Below are 14,044 nucleotides of genomic sequence, written 5' to 3'. Positions count from 1 at the left end.
TTTGGGTCCATGCTGGCGCTGCACGTGGTGGAGCAGGTCAGGATGAAAGGTGAGTGTGAAAAGTGAGCAAGGTGATTGCGAAGATAAGGGGGAGCGTGAGCGTGAGCGTTCATAAACACGCTCGAGGGTGACTTTTCCTCTTCGGATTGCGCCAAGAATCCGCAGGTGTCCGGTGACTTTTGGAAACCCACTCTCGCCTGTAGCCTTATCCGATGAAGACCCCAACGGTGTCCGGTGCCAGCTGCAGCGCCTGCCATGCTGCGAAGTTGTGAGGCTGAGTGGGCAATAGGTGGCAATCTGGCAATAATGGAATTACCAACCATTGTCTTCATGGCAGGTCGTCGTTAGTGAACTTATGTTGCAGATCTCATCACCTACGACGCTCCACGACTCCCTACCTCTCACGGCCCTTGGTGACCCTTAGCGATCTCTCTGATCCGCTGCATTGTGGTGCTCAGCTGCTCATCACAGTGGCTACCTGAATGGCACACCGCCGACTTCAACGCGAAGAATACACGGTTGGATGGCTGTGCGCGCTCCCGATCGAACGGGCGGCTGCGGAGGAGATGCTCGACGAAAAGCACGAAGATATCGACCAGGATGCACGCGACAACAACCTGTACTCGCCCGGGCGTATAGGGGAGCACAATGTTGTTATCGTCTGCTTGCCAAATGGCTTAATAGGCAACAACACTGCTGCAGCAATGGCGGCACAGATGATGTCGACGTTCAGGTCGATGCAATTTATCCTGATGGTTGGCGTTGGAGGCGGCGTTCCAAGTCTAGAAGCAGATATTCGGCTCGGAGATGTGGTAGTTAGCAACCCAAATCAAGGTTATGGCGGTGTGATACAGTACGACTTTGGGAAGGCGACTCCTAGTGGCTTTCAGCGCACCGGATTTCTGAACTCTCCGCCGTTACTACTATTAAATGCGGTTGCAAAGGCACGGACGAACCAACTCCGGGGGACGAGTAAGCTCCTAGAACACATCTCCAAGCTTCGCCATCTTCCTGAATTCACACGCGGGGCCGCTGGGCCAGACGTTTTGTTCGAATATACTTACAATCACGAGGGAGGACCGACATGCCAGTCCTGCAGCGCAGAAAAGCAGGTTACTCGACAGCCACGATCGAACGAAGAGCCTGTGGTTCACTACGGCACAATTGCATCGGGTAATCAAGTCGTCAAAGATGCTGCACAGAGAGATAGCATAAGCAAAGAGTTTGGAGGTGTGCTCTGCTTTGAAATGGAAGCCGCTGGCTTGATGAATGGCTTTCCGTGTCTTGTCATACGGGGCATCTGCGACTACGCCGACTCACACAAGAACAAGAAGTGGCAGGCATACGCAGCAGGGACAGCAGCAGCATACGCGAGGGAAGTGTTATCAATGATACCGCCGGCCGAAGGAGCGAAAGCTCGCGAGTTGGTTGAAACGATCAAGGCAGCAAGTGGTCCCTTGTCTCGGCTTGTCTATACTGGCCACATGGCGCGAACCGACATCCTCGTCAATCATCCGCTCCTCAAAGAAGACCTGCCTCTGGCCAGCCTCGTATGCAATTTGCAGTCGCCGCATCAAGACGCTTATAAAGGCGCCGACATGGACGAAGAGGACTGGTCGGTTGCGCTCTTCGAGGACTACAGTGCATATGTGGGGAAGGGAAGACAGTCCCTCTTCAAGGAGGCTGTGTCCACCATCTTCTCCCGTATATCCGACGCGAAGATCGATGAAAGGATTCACGTCTCTGCATCGAAGGCGCAGAAGTACACCCTGCTGCAGCCTCAGATGCAGTTCCGAAAGTTGTGTAAGATCGAGAGCGTCCGTGAGTGGATTCGCGACAACTACAACTACAACAAGGACCTCTTCTTCGTGGTCGGATACTTGACCATGACGGGCGCCACTGTCGTCAGGGGACCTAGTGGTGGAGAGATTCAAAGCAACCTCGACGCAACGCTGCCTCTTCCGGCGGGGGCGGCGACGAATATGGCGACGGCCAGAGATTTGGACGCTCAAACCACGGCTCATATGAACCAGAACTCGCTCGAAAGCGTGTTTTACAAAGCCGACGGCGAGCAGATCTTCTGCATCTGCTACAGGAAGCTCAAGTTCTCTTGGTTCAGCCAGGAAAGCACCTTGGATGGCTCAAATAGGTGGAAGCTGTTCACTTCAAATCGCGGCTCGTCCCGAGCTGCCAAGAGCTTTGTCGAGATCGACATTGACAAAAGAGATTTCGTCCCCGAGATCCCTCACGAGACGGTCGAGGGGCCACAGGAGAAGTATATTATTCCTCATCAACTCCCCCGTACTTAAGGAGCGGCATTGGTTAGGGTTAAATACACTAAATTGCGAGGTAGATGTATAACTGTTGCCAGATCAGGCTCCGAAATGAACGAAAGGACACCACTCCACCACGTTGTCATCCTTGCTCACTGCCTTCAGCGCCGAGTGTAAAGCTCCAGCAAAGCTCACATCCTCCCGTCGCTGTACAATCTCGCCCATGAGTGCCTTTGTGACCCTGCTCGCGATCCGGTCCTGCACCGGATGGAGCGTCGCGATCACCTCAGAGAATCCGGCGAGCTGGAAGCCGCCCGCGATGTGGATGCATTCGTCCCAGAGCCACCTCGCAGCATTCTTGCCAGTAGAGCACGCCAGTAGACAGGCTAGCCGGGCATGCATGAGACCCAGTCCCTGCAGGTCTGTCATGGACAGAATTTCCGGAACCCCTCTCTCATTGGCACGGAGCAGAAGCCCACTGCGCGACGGGTCCAAACGGTTGGCTGTTCCATGGCATGCGAATATCGCGATGTGGCATTTCAGCAATGCAACGACAACTTCGGCCTTGGAGGGGCACATCAGGACTACTGGTTCTCGCCATCCGGCCAATTTCAGTATCTGCTGGACGGACTCGATATCTTGGGCGACGTTGAGGTCATCGCAGCCAGCAGTTTCGGGCATCGCAACCATGAGGATATGACACTGGTCCTTTTCAGGCAGCGCGGTGCGGTTGCGCCGTGACTCCTGAAGCAGGCGGAATGAGGGAGTATATGAGGAAACAATGAAGTCGCCTGCACTTTCCCGCACGGCCTGTCCGAAAAGCAGGCTATTGTCGGGGAGGTTGAATTGCCCCGCCGCGTGGATGGGCAGCAGACCCATGAGGTCGGACGTGATCCACCAGATCCTAGAGGTCAAGCCGGTGGCCGGCTTGAGGAGCAGTCCCAATTCGTCTAACGCCGGTTGAACTGCCATAGTCCACAAATCGCTAAGGATTTTGCTTAGGTCCTTGTTATAGTCCTGGAGCGTTTGAGCAACTCCCTTCGTGACTGGTCTAGGTTTTGTCGCGAGCCGGACGTCGGCGCGAAGCTTCGACTCATCTAAGCCCGTTAGTTTACGCTTTCTAATATCATCTTGCGTGACGGCGATGAGGTAACTCCCCGCTTGGTTGGTGATGAAACAGACAATCGGCCCTTCACTAGCAAGGGATATTAGATCACCTTCCGTTAGTGGCCGTTGGAAGTTTTCAAGTCCAGGATGTTGACGTATCTTTGAATCGAGTAACTTCAGAGTGTCTATATTCTTGACCATTTCTGAAATGGTGGATACAACCGGGGACCCGGGATCTTGCGTCTGGAAAGTGTCGATTCGGGCCAGTATTGCATTGCGCTGATTCGCAAGGTCGGGGCTAGCAGCTTGCACGGGGCGAGAATAAAGCATTATCCCATACAAATAGCACCGTCCGGATTCGAGTGCCATCAATGCTTCGCAGGCACTCTTTCCTGCTCGAAGCTTGGCACCAGCGGCCAATGTCGACATGCCATATAGTTTCTTTAGGATGCCTAAGGTATCATGGAGCGGTAGGATGCGAGGCACCGCCCTGGGCAGCAGAGCTAGAGCCGCGTCCAACGCAGCGCTCGCCTCAGACCAACTCCGCAAGTAACAGAGGCACAGACCCAGCCGCGCTGAGGCCAGAAGTCGCGTCATTGGGACGGCCGGTGAGGTGGCCGCCACTCTAAGTAGCAGCAGTGCTGTTTTCAGATCCTGCTGTCGATGGGTCGGAACAGCTAGGCCCACCGTCTTCACCGAGGTGACTCTCGTGATGCGACGATATCTCCGCCGCGGAAGAGCTGTGCTAATACCCGGTCGAACAGCTCGCGCTCTCGCTCTGATGAACCGCAAATTAGGCTGTCTCGCATAGTTCTCGTAGCCATCCAAATATATCTCCGCCAGAAATTGCAGGTATTCTGCATACTTGGGGTCGTTTCTGTCGGTCTGGAGAACAGCCTTCGCGCCGTGAACGAAGGCGCGATGGAAGTCGTCTGGTGAGCGAGTGGCGTGATACCTTGCCAGTAGGGCTTCGGACAAGGTCGCCTGTATTTCATAACCTCGCCGCGTTCTCTGGGCCACTGTGCAGAGTCTGACGGCCCTTTCCACGTCGGTTTTGCATCCCCCAAATGTCCAGAATCTCCTTGTAAGACAGGCCGTAATCTCGATTGTCAGAGCGACCTTCATCGCCTCCACCTCCTGTCCGGACTGAGCTTTGAGAACTTGCAAGGCTCCGTCGTGACACTCGATGGCTTGATCCAGGTCTGAATAAGTCCCGTTGCTGAGCGCACGCATCTTGAGCAGGATGCCAGCATGTAGTAAAGTGCGAGCGAAAACAATACGCCCATCCTTGTCAGGGAGCTGCTCGGCCGCTTCCCGGCACTCTTTATTAATAACCAACGCTTCGGATATAGCAGCAGAACTCCCCGTCGCCTCTGCCATCCTCCCAAGTTTTGTGCAAAGATTGTCCTTTAGCACGATCTGCTCCTTCTTGAACCCATCAGGTAGCTGGTAAACTGCCCTTTTCAGGCTATCCACGGACTCGGCTAGGTGCTTGACATCATACGTTCTGTCGTATTCAGAGTTGAAACGCTCGGCTACGGCTGCATATCGCCTCGAAAACTTGATTCTCTCATCATCACCGGGGGGGAAGACAGCCTGACTTGAGGGGCTGAGAGGCTGGGCGCCGTTCGATGAGCTGCTCGATGGCATCTCCCCGCCGACCGCGCCTGCCATTTGTAATTCTCTCTTCCACTTTTCGCGGAAGCTATACTCGGCTGGATGGTCTCTGATGTCTGGCACTGCGGTGTTGAAGTATTGCATGTATTGTTCTCGGTGCTTCGTGGAAGGTGATAGGAAACAGCGTAGCTCTAGTGCGGCAATCGCCATGTTATGGGTTCTGACTTTTAACTCGCGCTCCTGAGAATTCTCGACGATATGTTTGTACTTTTCTATCGCGTCTTCGACAATAGCTATCCGGCGTGAGATCTCGGATGTGGTGCTTTCGAGGGCATTCCTGAAATTAGCGTTAGTCCGTCGGAAAAGAATGAACAGAAACGGCTCTTCGTTATCGGGGGGAAGATGAGGTGGGACGAGCATGGTCCGCAGCTCATCAACTGTGTGTGGCAGGAAAGAGTCGACCCCGCTCACGCATGAGGTGAAGGCGACAGACGAGTTGGAGGCATCCATTATAACTATAGTCATCGGCGTAGCTTGAAAGGTTTCCTGCACCTTGGGGTCATGCGTAAAAAGCCCGGCATCTGCTATTGTTGGTTTCAGCAGTAGTGGTGAGTAGCTCCCCCGACTACGGGTGAAATGGGATTAAGGATAAGTTCCACTGGCAGACGGGATGGGGGTTAGGTATGAGGCAGCCCCGCAGCGACATTTGCATGCTGACGAGGGCACAGCCTCCAAGTACGCGAGGCTGACAAAAGTCTGCACCTTAAACATCGTCTCTCGTTGGCCTCGACAGAATGAGAGAATTCACACCGGCCTCCTAATGAGTGATTGCTGTAATATCGGCCAATGCCAAAATCAGACATTCATTCCTCAAAAAACGCGCCAGGGAAAGGATGAGAAACAAAGGTCAGTCGGCGGAAGGTAGCCAGGGAAGCCTCACGAGCTGAGTTGGCGGCTCGAAAATCCTAGCTACTATGGTATAACACTCGACGCTTTAGATAGACTATTACGGTGCTGTCCGATGCCTTCACGGCCTTATCGACGGAGGCCACCGAGCCTAGGAAGAGGGGAGAGAGTATGAAAAGCTGCTCGAGAACCTTAGATGGGTAGACAGGATTCAGTACAGTGCCATCCCATCCCCTACATTGTGTTCTGTGCAGCGCTCTGTGATCCCTCTCAAACCTCCCATCGTGACAGCCCTACCTTCCGTGGCACCGTTGTTACAATACTGGGAGTAGATATACGCGTCGCGTGCCCAGGACGCGGCTTGTAGCTCCTTTAAGCTACGTCCTGTCTATTCACCAAGCTTGCCTGTACCTCTTGGGTCAATATACGTTGAGAATGCACTGTCCGTGTCAATACCCATCCCTACCGCCTACCCAACCTAGGACAGCGGTAATAAAATTTGCTCGATGATTGCCGAGAAAGGATAAGTTACTGCAAAGGAAGAGAATTCCTCGGAATCGTCATCGTCTCAAAGCACTATCTCCCATATAACAGTAAGCTGGATAATATTCACGCAGTATTAATTTGTAACCAATGAACTCTCAGGCAACCGCTAGGCTTCAGGAGACTGCAAGAGGGTGGCGCTCTGGCAACAATAACCGAGCAAGGGAGCTCGGAAGACAGCCCTTCCGAATAGGTAAAACGTCGGAAACTCGGGCCTAGGGGCCAAGTTATGGGTCCTGGCAAGGCATTCACGGCTGTACTGAGGCTGCTCAGGGCAGGGCTCAGGGCAGGGCTCAGGGCCTGCAAGCGGTGCTCAGGATCGCATGGCCACAGCTCACGATTGCCTAGTCAGGCTCAGGATAAATTGGCAGGTGCTCAGGTCTTAAAACGGAAATGGACTTCGGAGGAGTCAAGATTCGTTGCGGAAAGATCCGTAGAGATGAAATTACTAGATGCAGCAGGTATCTACCCAGAAGTACTGTATTCCATCTTCCCGAGCTCGGGCTCCGCAAAATTGAATCTTCGCATGACCAGCCTTGTTCATGCCAGTCCCATTTTGTTGGTCGGCGAAAGTAACCTCGTCGGCCTCAGCGCCCCATGTATGAGACAGGACCGCGTAGGATGGAATATCGGTGACGAATTCGATGGGTTGGCTTATCCTGCCGCGACTGTCAATTTTCAAGAGGTGCATGGCGGCGATGTTGATGCTGAGGCGTGTGGCCACACTTCGAGAAGCGAAACTGGATGATCCTGAACTTGGTGAAGCAGACTGATTAAGGCACTGCTGGCCGCAGCCGTAATTTGGAGTGAAATGGACATCCAGCGGCAGCTGCTTCCGTTGGTGGAAATTGAGGCCTTGCGGATCCGCAACGAGTAGGGTTGTCAGAGGCCTATTGTACACTGTCAATTCTGCGTGGCGACCAGGAGTTCCAAACGTATATGCGAGAAGCATGATCATGGATCGGAGATCAGGCTGCAGTGATGTTGGGTCAGGGACTACTGGCATGCAGCTAAACCTGACCGGCGAACTCAGCCACAGCACCAAATATCAGCTTCGACATGCAGCCGTGGCAAGTTGACAGCCAGTCGTGAGCCCTGGAACAATTCCGCCTGCTCCCAATGGGATCCGAGGACTATGTGCCATGATGGAAGCCATGCGGGGACCTTTGGCCAACCGTCCAACGCAGTCGTTCAGACAGGAGGCTGATGGTGCTGTGACTCTTCTGTGAGCAAAGGGCCTTCCATTGGCCCACGAAGAAGATGGGTTTAATTGAGCAATTGAGTACTCCGTAGATCCTGAGTAAGGTGAAGGTGAAATCAGATTGATTGCGGCGAAAATTGAAAGGTGCCGCCCGACGCGAAGTTTAAATAGACCCTTTTTGGACACACGATGAAACCAGAAGGCGTCACCGAGAGGTCGTAACCTGGCTGAAATAAGAAGACAGTCTTTACAGTGGCAGGTGAGTCGATTGTCGATTTCTCTCTTCTCATCAAAAGGTCAGCCACACAGCATCTCAATTGCTACGCGTAGGTGATCGCAACCATACACAAGCGCAGCAGCTAACTGGACATGATACTACTTCTACCTCGCACCACCCTTCCCGCTTTCTTGACGGACGCGTCTGTGCAATCGGCGAGGACTGTGAAACTGGGGCATTAAGGATTGAAGAGGAAAGAAAAACTATATTCATCTTGAGCAAAAGAAACTCCAAAACTTGATGAAGATCTATTTCGGCACCCTCTGGGTCCCAAAATGAGCCCCGTAGGATCCTGATCCTCGCTCTGTCAGATCAGCACAGCCCACACATCCGCCACTATTCACAAAATTTAGGGATCATCGTAAGGGCAGGGAATCTACCAGGTTTCCCGACGCCCATCTGAAACAGATGCCTCGCCGAGCAGTACTGTAAGTATGGCCGAGGCCTAAAGGGGCTCTTTGAGCCCGAACTGGTTTCTGCGAATGGGCGTCAGACAGCGCTCCCTGTTGGCCTCGCGCAGTGCTCAGGCGACCTCCCCCATGCTCGGTCGTGGCTCCCACGACGCTCTCCCGTGCTCGGCCGGGCGCCCCCCGATGCTCCGTCACGTGCCCGATTAAAGCGGCCGCGCTCCCTTTCCTGAACTAAAGTGGTAATGAACGAAGCACAGTTCGGGGATGATATAATAGATATATATATATATGCTTTGCCCATCCACCACCCACATAACTCACTCGTCTATCCCATGCCACCCGTCAGTCCGTACAACTTACTTACTTACTTTACTACCCACTGGTCGCCGCCACTTGCTCCATCTTCAACTCTCCCTGCTTCGCCACCACGGGCAGATCGGCTCCCAGCTGGACCTCCAGGATGGCACACCTGCCTCCCTTGACGGCCTCGACCGCCTGGGGCAACGCGTCCAGCAGTTCCGCCACGGTGCGCACGGTGTCAGCCCAGGCGTGGCCGCCCGTGGCTGCCTTCGCAATGCCCGCGTAGTCCGGCGTCGGGTCGAAGCTGATGTTCAGCGCTTTGTTGTCGACCTTGCTGCCCTCGCCGTGCGGGTGCACCAGCAGCATCGACCGCCGCGGCGCGTTCCAGCCCTTGTTGTTCAGCACGATCGTCAGCACGGGGATGCCGTACCGTTGCGCGATCCAGTACACCGACCCGGGCACCGAGAACATGAACGTGCCGTCCCCGACGATCTGGCACACGAATTTGCCCTTGTTGGTGCCGAAGCGGTCGCCGCCCGGGATGTCGCGGTGCTGGAGGTCCGACGCCAGCTTGATGCCCAGCGCGCCGCCGCCCGACCACCCGAGCCCGCCGCCGCCGCAGTTGATCCACGTCTTCGGCCGCACCGGGGCGATCTGGTCGGCGATGGCGAGGGTCAGGGTGACGGCCTCGACGGCGAAGATGGTGTCTTCGGGCACCGCGGCCCTGATCTGGCCGCCCAGCACGTGCGGATTGATCGACGAGGTCGCCGGGTTGGCGGGAATCCGGGCCAGCTCCTTGAACTGGCTCCAACGCGCCGTGTGCGACTCTTGCCTCTTCCGCGCCGCGGCGGTGTGGGCCTCGTCGGACAGCGTCGCGGACAGCGTCGCGTTTGCGGCGAGATATTCGTTCAGCTGGGTGAAGGCGGTGGCGGAGTCGGCGCTGAATCGCGCGAAGGCCGGGATGTAGAAGACGGGCATCTGCCGCTTCAGCACGTCGACGTCGATGTGGATGATCCGGGCGTCGGGCTTGGGCCGGCACTGAGTCGGGATCCACGGCACGTCGCAGTCCACCACCAGGATGAAGTCGGCCGTGGTGATCGCCGGGTCCGCTCCGTAACGTAAGCCCAGCGCCGCCGGGTGGTCGGTCGGGAAACACATGTCGGAGCCGCCCGTGTCCAGGACGCGCAGCCCGGGGATCTTGTCTGCCAGGGCCACGGCGGCCGTCACCGAGGCGGGATTGCGACCGGTGTAGCCGACGACGAGCAGCGGCTCTTGAGCCTTGACCAGCTCCTCGGCGACGAGGGCCACGGCGTCGGGCGGCAGGGCGGCGGGCGCCACGGGCTTCCAGACCTGCTGGTCGAGGTGGTACGGTGCGATGTCCTCCTCCATGGGCTCGCGGGCGCCGTAGAGGTAGACGGGGCCGCAGGGGTCGCTGGTGGCGAACTGCAGGGCGCGGTTGACGATTTGCTTGACGTTGCGACCACCCTTGATCTCGCCCGTGTAGCGGCAGTACTGGGCCACGATCTGCTTCTGGTCCGGCACGTCCTGGATCCAGTGGATGTACTCGGTGCGCGACCCGCGGTACTCGCCCTCGATCGTGTAGGGGGACAGGCCGGCGAAGATGAGCACGGGGGCCCGGCCGCACGAGGCGTTGTGCACGGCCGCCGCCAGGCCCTGGGTGCCCACGTCGACGTGGACGATGACGCATTGGGGTTTGTTGGTCAGTCGGGCCATGCCGTCGGCCATGGACAGGGCGACCATCTATATGGGGGAGGAAATTTGTTATTCGTCTCTCAGCTCGAGTTTTCTCTTCTCTTCCAAAACAGGGGGTTTATGTGCATGTCTTTCTCTCTTCTGCGTACCTCATTGGGACAGGTGATGATCCGCGGGAATTCTGTCGGCTTCTCCTTCTGGCCCTTGACGATGGCCTCGATGATGGACGGGTGGTCCGAGCCCAGGTTGACGAAGACATGGGTGATGCCAGCCTGTAGGAGGAGCAGGACGGGATTAGTTATGGATGAACACACAACCATACACACATTCTCTCTCTCTCTCTCTCTGTCTTTCTCCTCTCCTCTGCTCTTTCAAAGGGGATAATTCAATTCTGGCCTCGCCAGGCCGGGCTGGGGTGGAGAAATACGGTACATACCTCCCAGATGGCCTCGAAGAAGGCGTACGAGGTGGTATACTCGCTATAGAGATAGATACATGCATGGGTCAGTCGATCAATCCGTTCTCGGCATGTTGAGTGTGTGAGAGTGTGTTTGAAATTTCATATGCCCTCTTCTTTCTTGACCAGCCCACGGAACGGGAGCTTCAATGACAGACAGACAGACAGACGTACGCTTTCTCGACAGAACCCATGGTGGTTGGTCGCAGGTAGGTCGGTGGTCGATCGACCGCCGCCGTTGGTTCGGGCTTGGTTGGTGTAGGAGAGAGATTCGTCGAGAGATAGACACTACTCAATCCAGTTGAGATAGATATAATATATCCTCGTGTGTGTCTTTCTTCTCTCTACCTCTGATTCGGCCCGTATGGGCAGACCAATGAATTCTCGTCGCGTCTCACCAGACAGACCACAAGGCGGGCGGGGGAGAGCAAGCGACCGTCTTCCTTTGTTTCGTTTTCAGAAACCCTAGGGACCAACGGGATGCTATGTACTCAATGCGTCCAACCCGAAGTGAGGAAATATGTATAAATAATAAAATAATGATAATAATCCCAGACAACAGACAGACGAAATGAAAAAAAAGGGAGAGAGGGAGGGACATCTTTCTCCAAATGAGATAAATAATGTTTATTTATTTTCAATCCTCCTCCACCATAAACAATCGAGGCAAAAAGGCGGCACCGCCCCGACGCTGGCCGGACGGGGTATCAAAAGACTAATAAACAACTCGCCGATGGGTGCGTGCGGGATGAATCATGGGGTAAAAACGGTCCCATCACCGGGCAGGCCAAGGGGCGGCGGTATTAGGTATTCGGGTATCATTGTCATCATGAATGCCATGACCAAGGGTATGTATGGCCCAGCATGAGAAAAAAGAACATACGGTAACAGCGCGGGTTGATTCCTCCCTCCCTTCCCTGCCAGCTCCCCGAGTCCCTGGGTTTTGTGTGGAAACTGTGGGGTTCCAAGCTTGTCCTTGTTCATTTGCCGATGTCGGTGTCGGCTTGCTTTGTCGCGAGGAGGAGGGGACGTATGGGGGGGCAATAAGCCGACCATATCTGCCGTGCTCGAATAGAACATATCTACATACTGTATGTTCCTCGTACCGTAGGTACATAGGATGTAATTAAATGTGGGAACCTGAAACCAAACCACGAAAAAGACCAGGAGGCTCCAAAAGACCCAAGATCGGTCGGTTGCTGGGTGGACATTCATTTACACATGGCTTCCTTCCTGCCGTCACTGCGACCCCGAATGCGGAATTGACGCCGCAACAACTTACACTACAGTACAACACAGTATGTATATACCACAGGACATACGAGGACGAGAACTCATCAAGTACGATATACTACTACTACCTGCCACCTGCTCTCTGCCATCTGATCTCTACATACCCAGTAGTAGAGAGTGCATAGAGATCTGCTGCTGCTGCTGCCCTCGCGAGGGCAGGGTTCATCGGAAAATGAGTGACTTTTTCCCTCTTTCATCGCTGTCTTTGCTCGTGAATTCGTGAACAGGTCTGTTGTCCCGTGATCTTTCCGCCCCCAATCTTCTTCCCTCTCTTCGTCCGTCCTCAATCGCCACTTCCCGCCGGCGGCGTGATCACCGCCAGAGCGCTGCTGACCGGCAGGTTGATCGAGGCGTCCGGGTCGTATGGCGGTGGGTTGACCAAGCTCTGAGCGGTCAGCTTGGTCTCGGGCCTGAAGACCAGGCAGTGCGTTGAGCCGCCGAAATGGAACATTCCGATCGCCTGGCCCTTGTCGATGTGCTGTCCCGGCTGCACGGTGAATTCGCACGACGACACCTCGGCCATTCCGATGAAGATGATGGCCATCAGTCCAATGTGTGGGTTGTCGGCCTGGATGAAGATGATCCCCCGCGCCGCCACAGCTGAGATGTACGGCTGCGAGTTGTTCGGCGCCGCGGCGTCGGGCGACCCGGGGTTCGCGAAGCCCTCCGAGAGGTTCTCCGAGTAGTACGACCCGGGTACGTGGCGGATGTCCACCACCGTGCCAGACACCGGCGCGTGCCAGCAGTGGTATGACAAGGCACTCAGAAACGCCTGATATACCGAACCCCCCACGAACTGCTCCGTGTTGGGGTGGTTGTCCAGCATCTCCGCCAGGGAGTAGGGTTGTTCCTTGAGCCAAAAGGTGTCGCGGAGCTTGACGTCGGTGGCGAACTGCAGCGGCGTCGATTCGCAGGCGTTGACGATGACTTGCGTCGGGTCCGGCTGCTCGGGCGTCGGCTGATCGTCTGGAAAGGCGACGGGTCGGATGCCCGGGTTGAACTTGCGTGTGAAGAACTGATCCCAGGAACCAAACCCGAAGGACGGCAGTGCTGGGTTGCACGCGTACAGCTGCTGAAAGGTATACTGAGTCTTGCCGTCGTTGCCCTTGGCGGCGAGCGCGTTCAAGGCGTCCGTGGACAGCCACCCACTGTTTTCGTTGAGACAGCTGACCGACGCCGGGCTCTGAAGGAATGCCCCCCAGACGTCAAGGATGCCTTGCCACATCTTGTTGACCTGGCTGTCCATGAAGAAGAGATAGCCCGCCAGGGTACCCATCGGCCAGTCGAGAATAGCGTTGATGGGGAACCCAATCAGCCCCATCGCGGTCGGCGGATCCTTAATGTCGAACCACTGTGGTCCTTCTTTCAGGATCATGTCGACGAGGCCCAGCATGGTGTCGAAATCACGAACTTGGGGCTGGCCCGTCGGGTCATCTTTGTAGGCCGGGGGAATCTGGGTGAACATTTCCCGGGAGAGTTTCGTGAGATTGGGACTGGCGTCCACGAGGTGTTTCAAGGCAACGATGCTGGGGTCTAGCGTGATAGCGATCTTCTTGTAGAGCTGAAGCTGTTGCTTCTTCTCTAGCTGTTCCAGCTTGGTGGCTAGCCATTGTTTGATATGGGCGCGATCCTTGGGAAGCCAGTGGCCAATGGAGGCGTGGGGAGGCGGGACACGCCTGAACTCGTGAGAGACAGAGACCATCGCTGAGATTCGACGGTCTGGCATGGAGAAGGAATTCGAAGTTTGGAGCTTCAAGATGTGCCCTAGGTACCAGGAACAAGGCATTTATAGCAGAGCTGACTCCCACAAGCTCAAGCCATAGTTTCGCAAGGACACACTTGATGCACATTGAATTCGTCATTCGGATGTCCTCACCTTGGGAGTTCAGACCCTTGATCATCGTCACTGCAGGGTCGTGGGCGACGTGGCCCGACAACTCAGTCATT

General features: G+C 55.5%; 5 protein-coding genes across 5 annotated transcripts; 1 reads left to right on the top strand and 4 right to left on the bottom strand.

The window, feature by feature from the left end:
• Positions 1-482: 482 nt before the first annotated feature.
• AYL99_10014 (hypothetical protein) lies at positions 483-2,309 on the top strand (the record flags this gene model as incomplete). Its single annotated transcript, XM_018841520.1, has 1 exon — positions 483-2,309. The coding sequence occupies one exon, from the start codon at positions 483-485 to the stop codon at positions 2,307-2,309; it is 1,827 nt and encodes a 608-aa protein (XP_018689229.1).
• Positions 2,310-2,372: 63 nt separating this feature from the next.
• AYL99_10013 (hypothetical protein) lies at positions 2,373-5,507 on the bottom strand (the record flags this gene model as incomplete). Its single annotated transcript, XM_018841519.1, has 1 exon — positions 2,373-5,507. The coding sequence occupies one exon, from the start codon at positions 5,505-5,507 to the stop codon at positions 2,373-2,375; it is 3,135 nt and encodes a 1,044-aa protein (XP_018689228.1).
• A 1,387-nt stretch (positions 5,508-6,894) lies between these two features.
• AYL99_10012 (hypothetical protein) lies at positions 6,895-7,398 on the bottom strand (the record flags this gene model as incomplete). The annotated part of the gene is made up of 1 exon (XM_018841518.1): positions 6,895-7,398. One exon carries the CDS (start codon positions 7,396-7,398, stop codon positions 6,895-6,897), a length of 504 nt encoding a protein of 167 aa, XP_018689227.1.
• Positions 7,399-8,706: 1,308 nt separating this feature from the next.
• AYL99_10011 (thiamine pyrophosphate enzyme) lies at positions 8,707-10,998 on the bottom strand (the record flags this gene model as incomplete). The annotated part of the gene is made up of 4 exons (XM_018841517.1): positions 8,707-10,395; positions 10,497-10,619; positions 10,784-10,826; positions 10,979-10,998. 4 exons carry the CDS (start codon positions 10,996-10,998, stop codon positions 8,707-8,709), a joined length of 1,875 nt encoding a protein of 624 aa, XP_018689226.1.
• Positions 10,999-12,380: 1,382 nt separating this feature from the next.
• AYL99_10010 (hypothetical protein) lies at positions 12,381-13,799 on the bottom strand (the record flags this gene model as incomplete). Its single annotated transcript, XM_018841516.1, has 1 exon — positions 12,381-13,799. One exon carries the CDS (start codon positions 13,797-13,799, stop codon positions 12,381-12,383), a length of 1,419 nt encoding a protein of 472 aa, XP_018689225.1.
• Between the last annotated feature and the right edge of the window lie 245 nt (positions 13,800-14,044).

The sequence above is a fragment of the Fonsecaea erecta genome, assembly GCF_001651985.1.
Source record: "Fonsecaea erecta strain CBS 125763 chromosome Unknown Scaff10, whole genome shotgun sequence".
NCBI classification, from domain to species: Eukaryota; Fungi; Ascomycota; class Eurotiomycetes; order Chaetothyriales; family Herpotrichiellaceae; genus Fonsecaea; species Fonsecaea erecta.
This window is presented reverse-complemented; position numbering and strand designations above follow the sequence as displayed.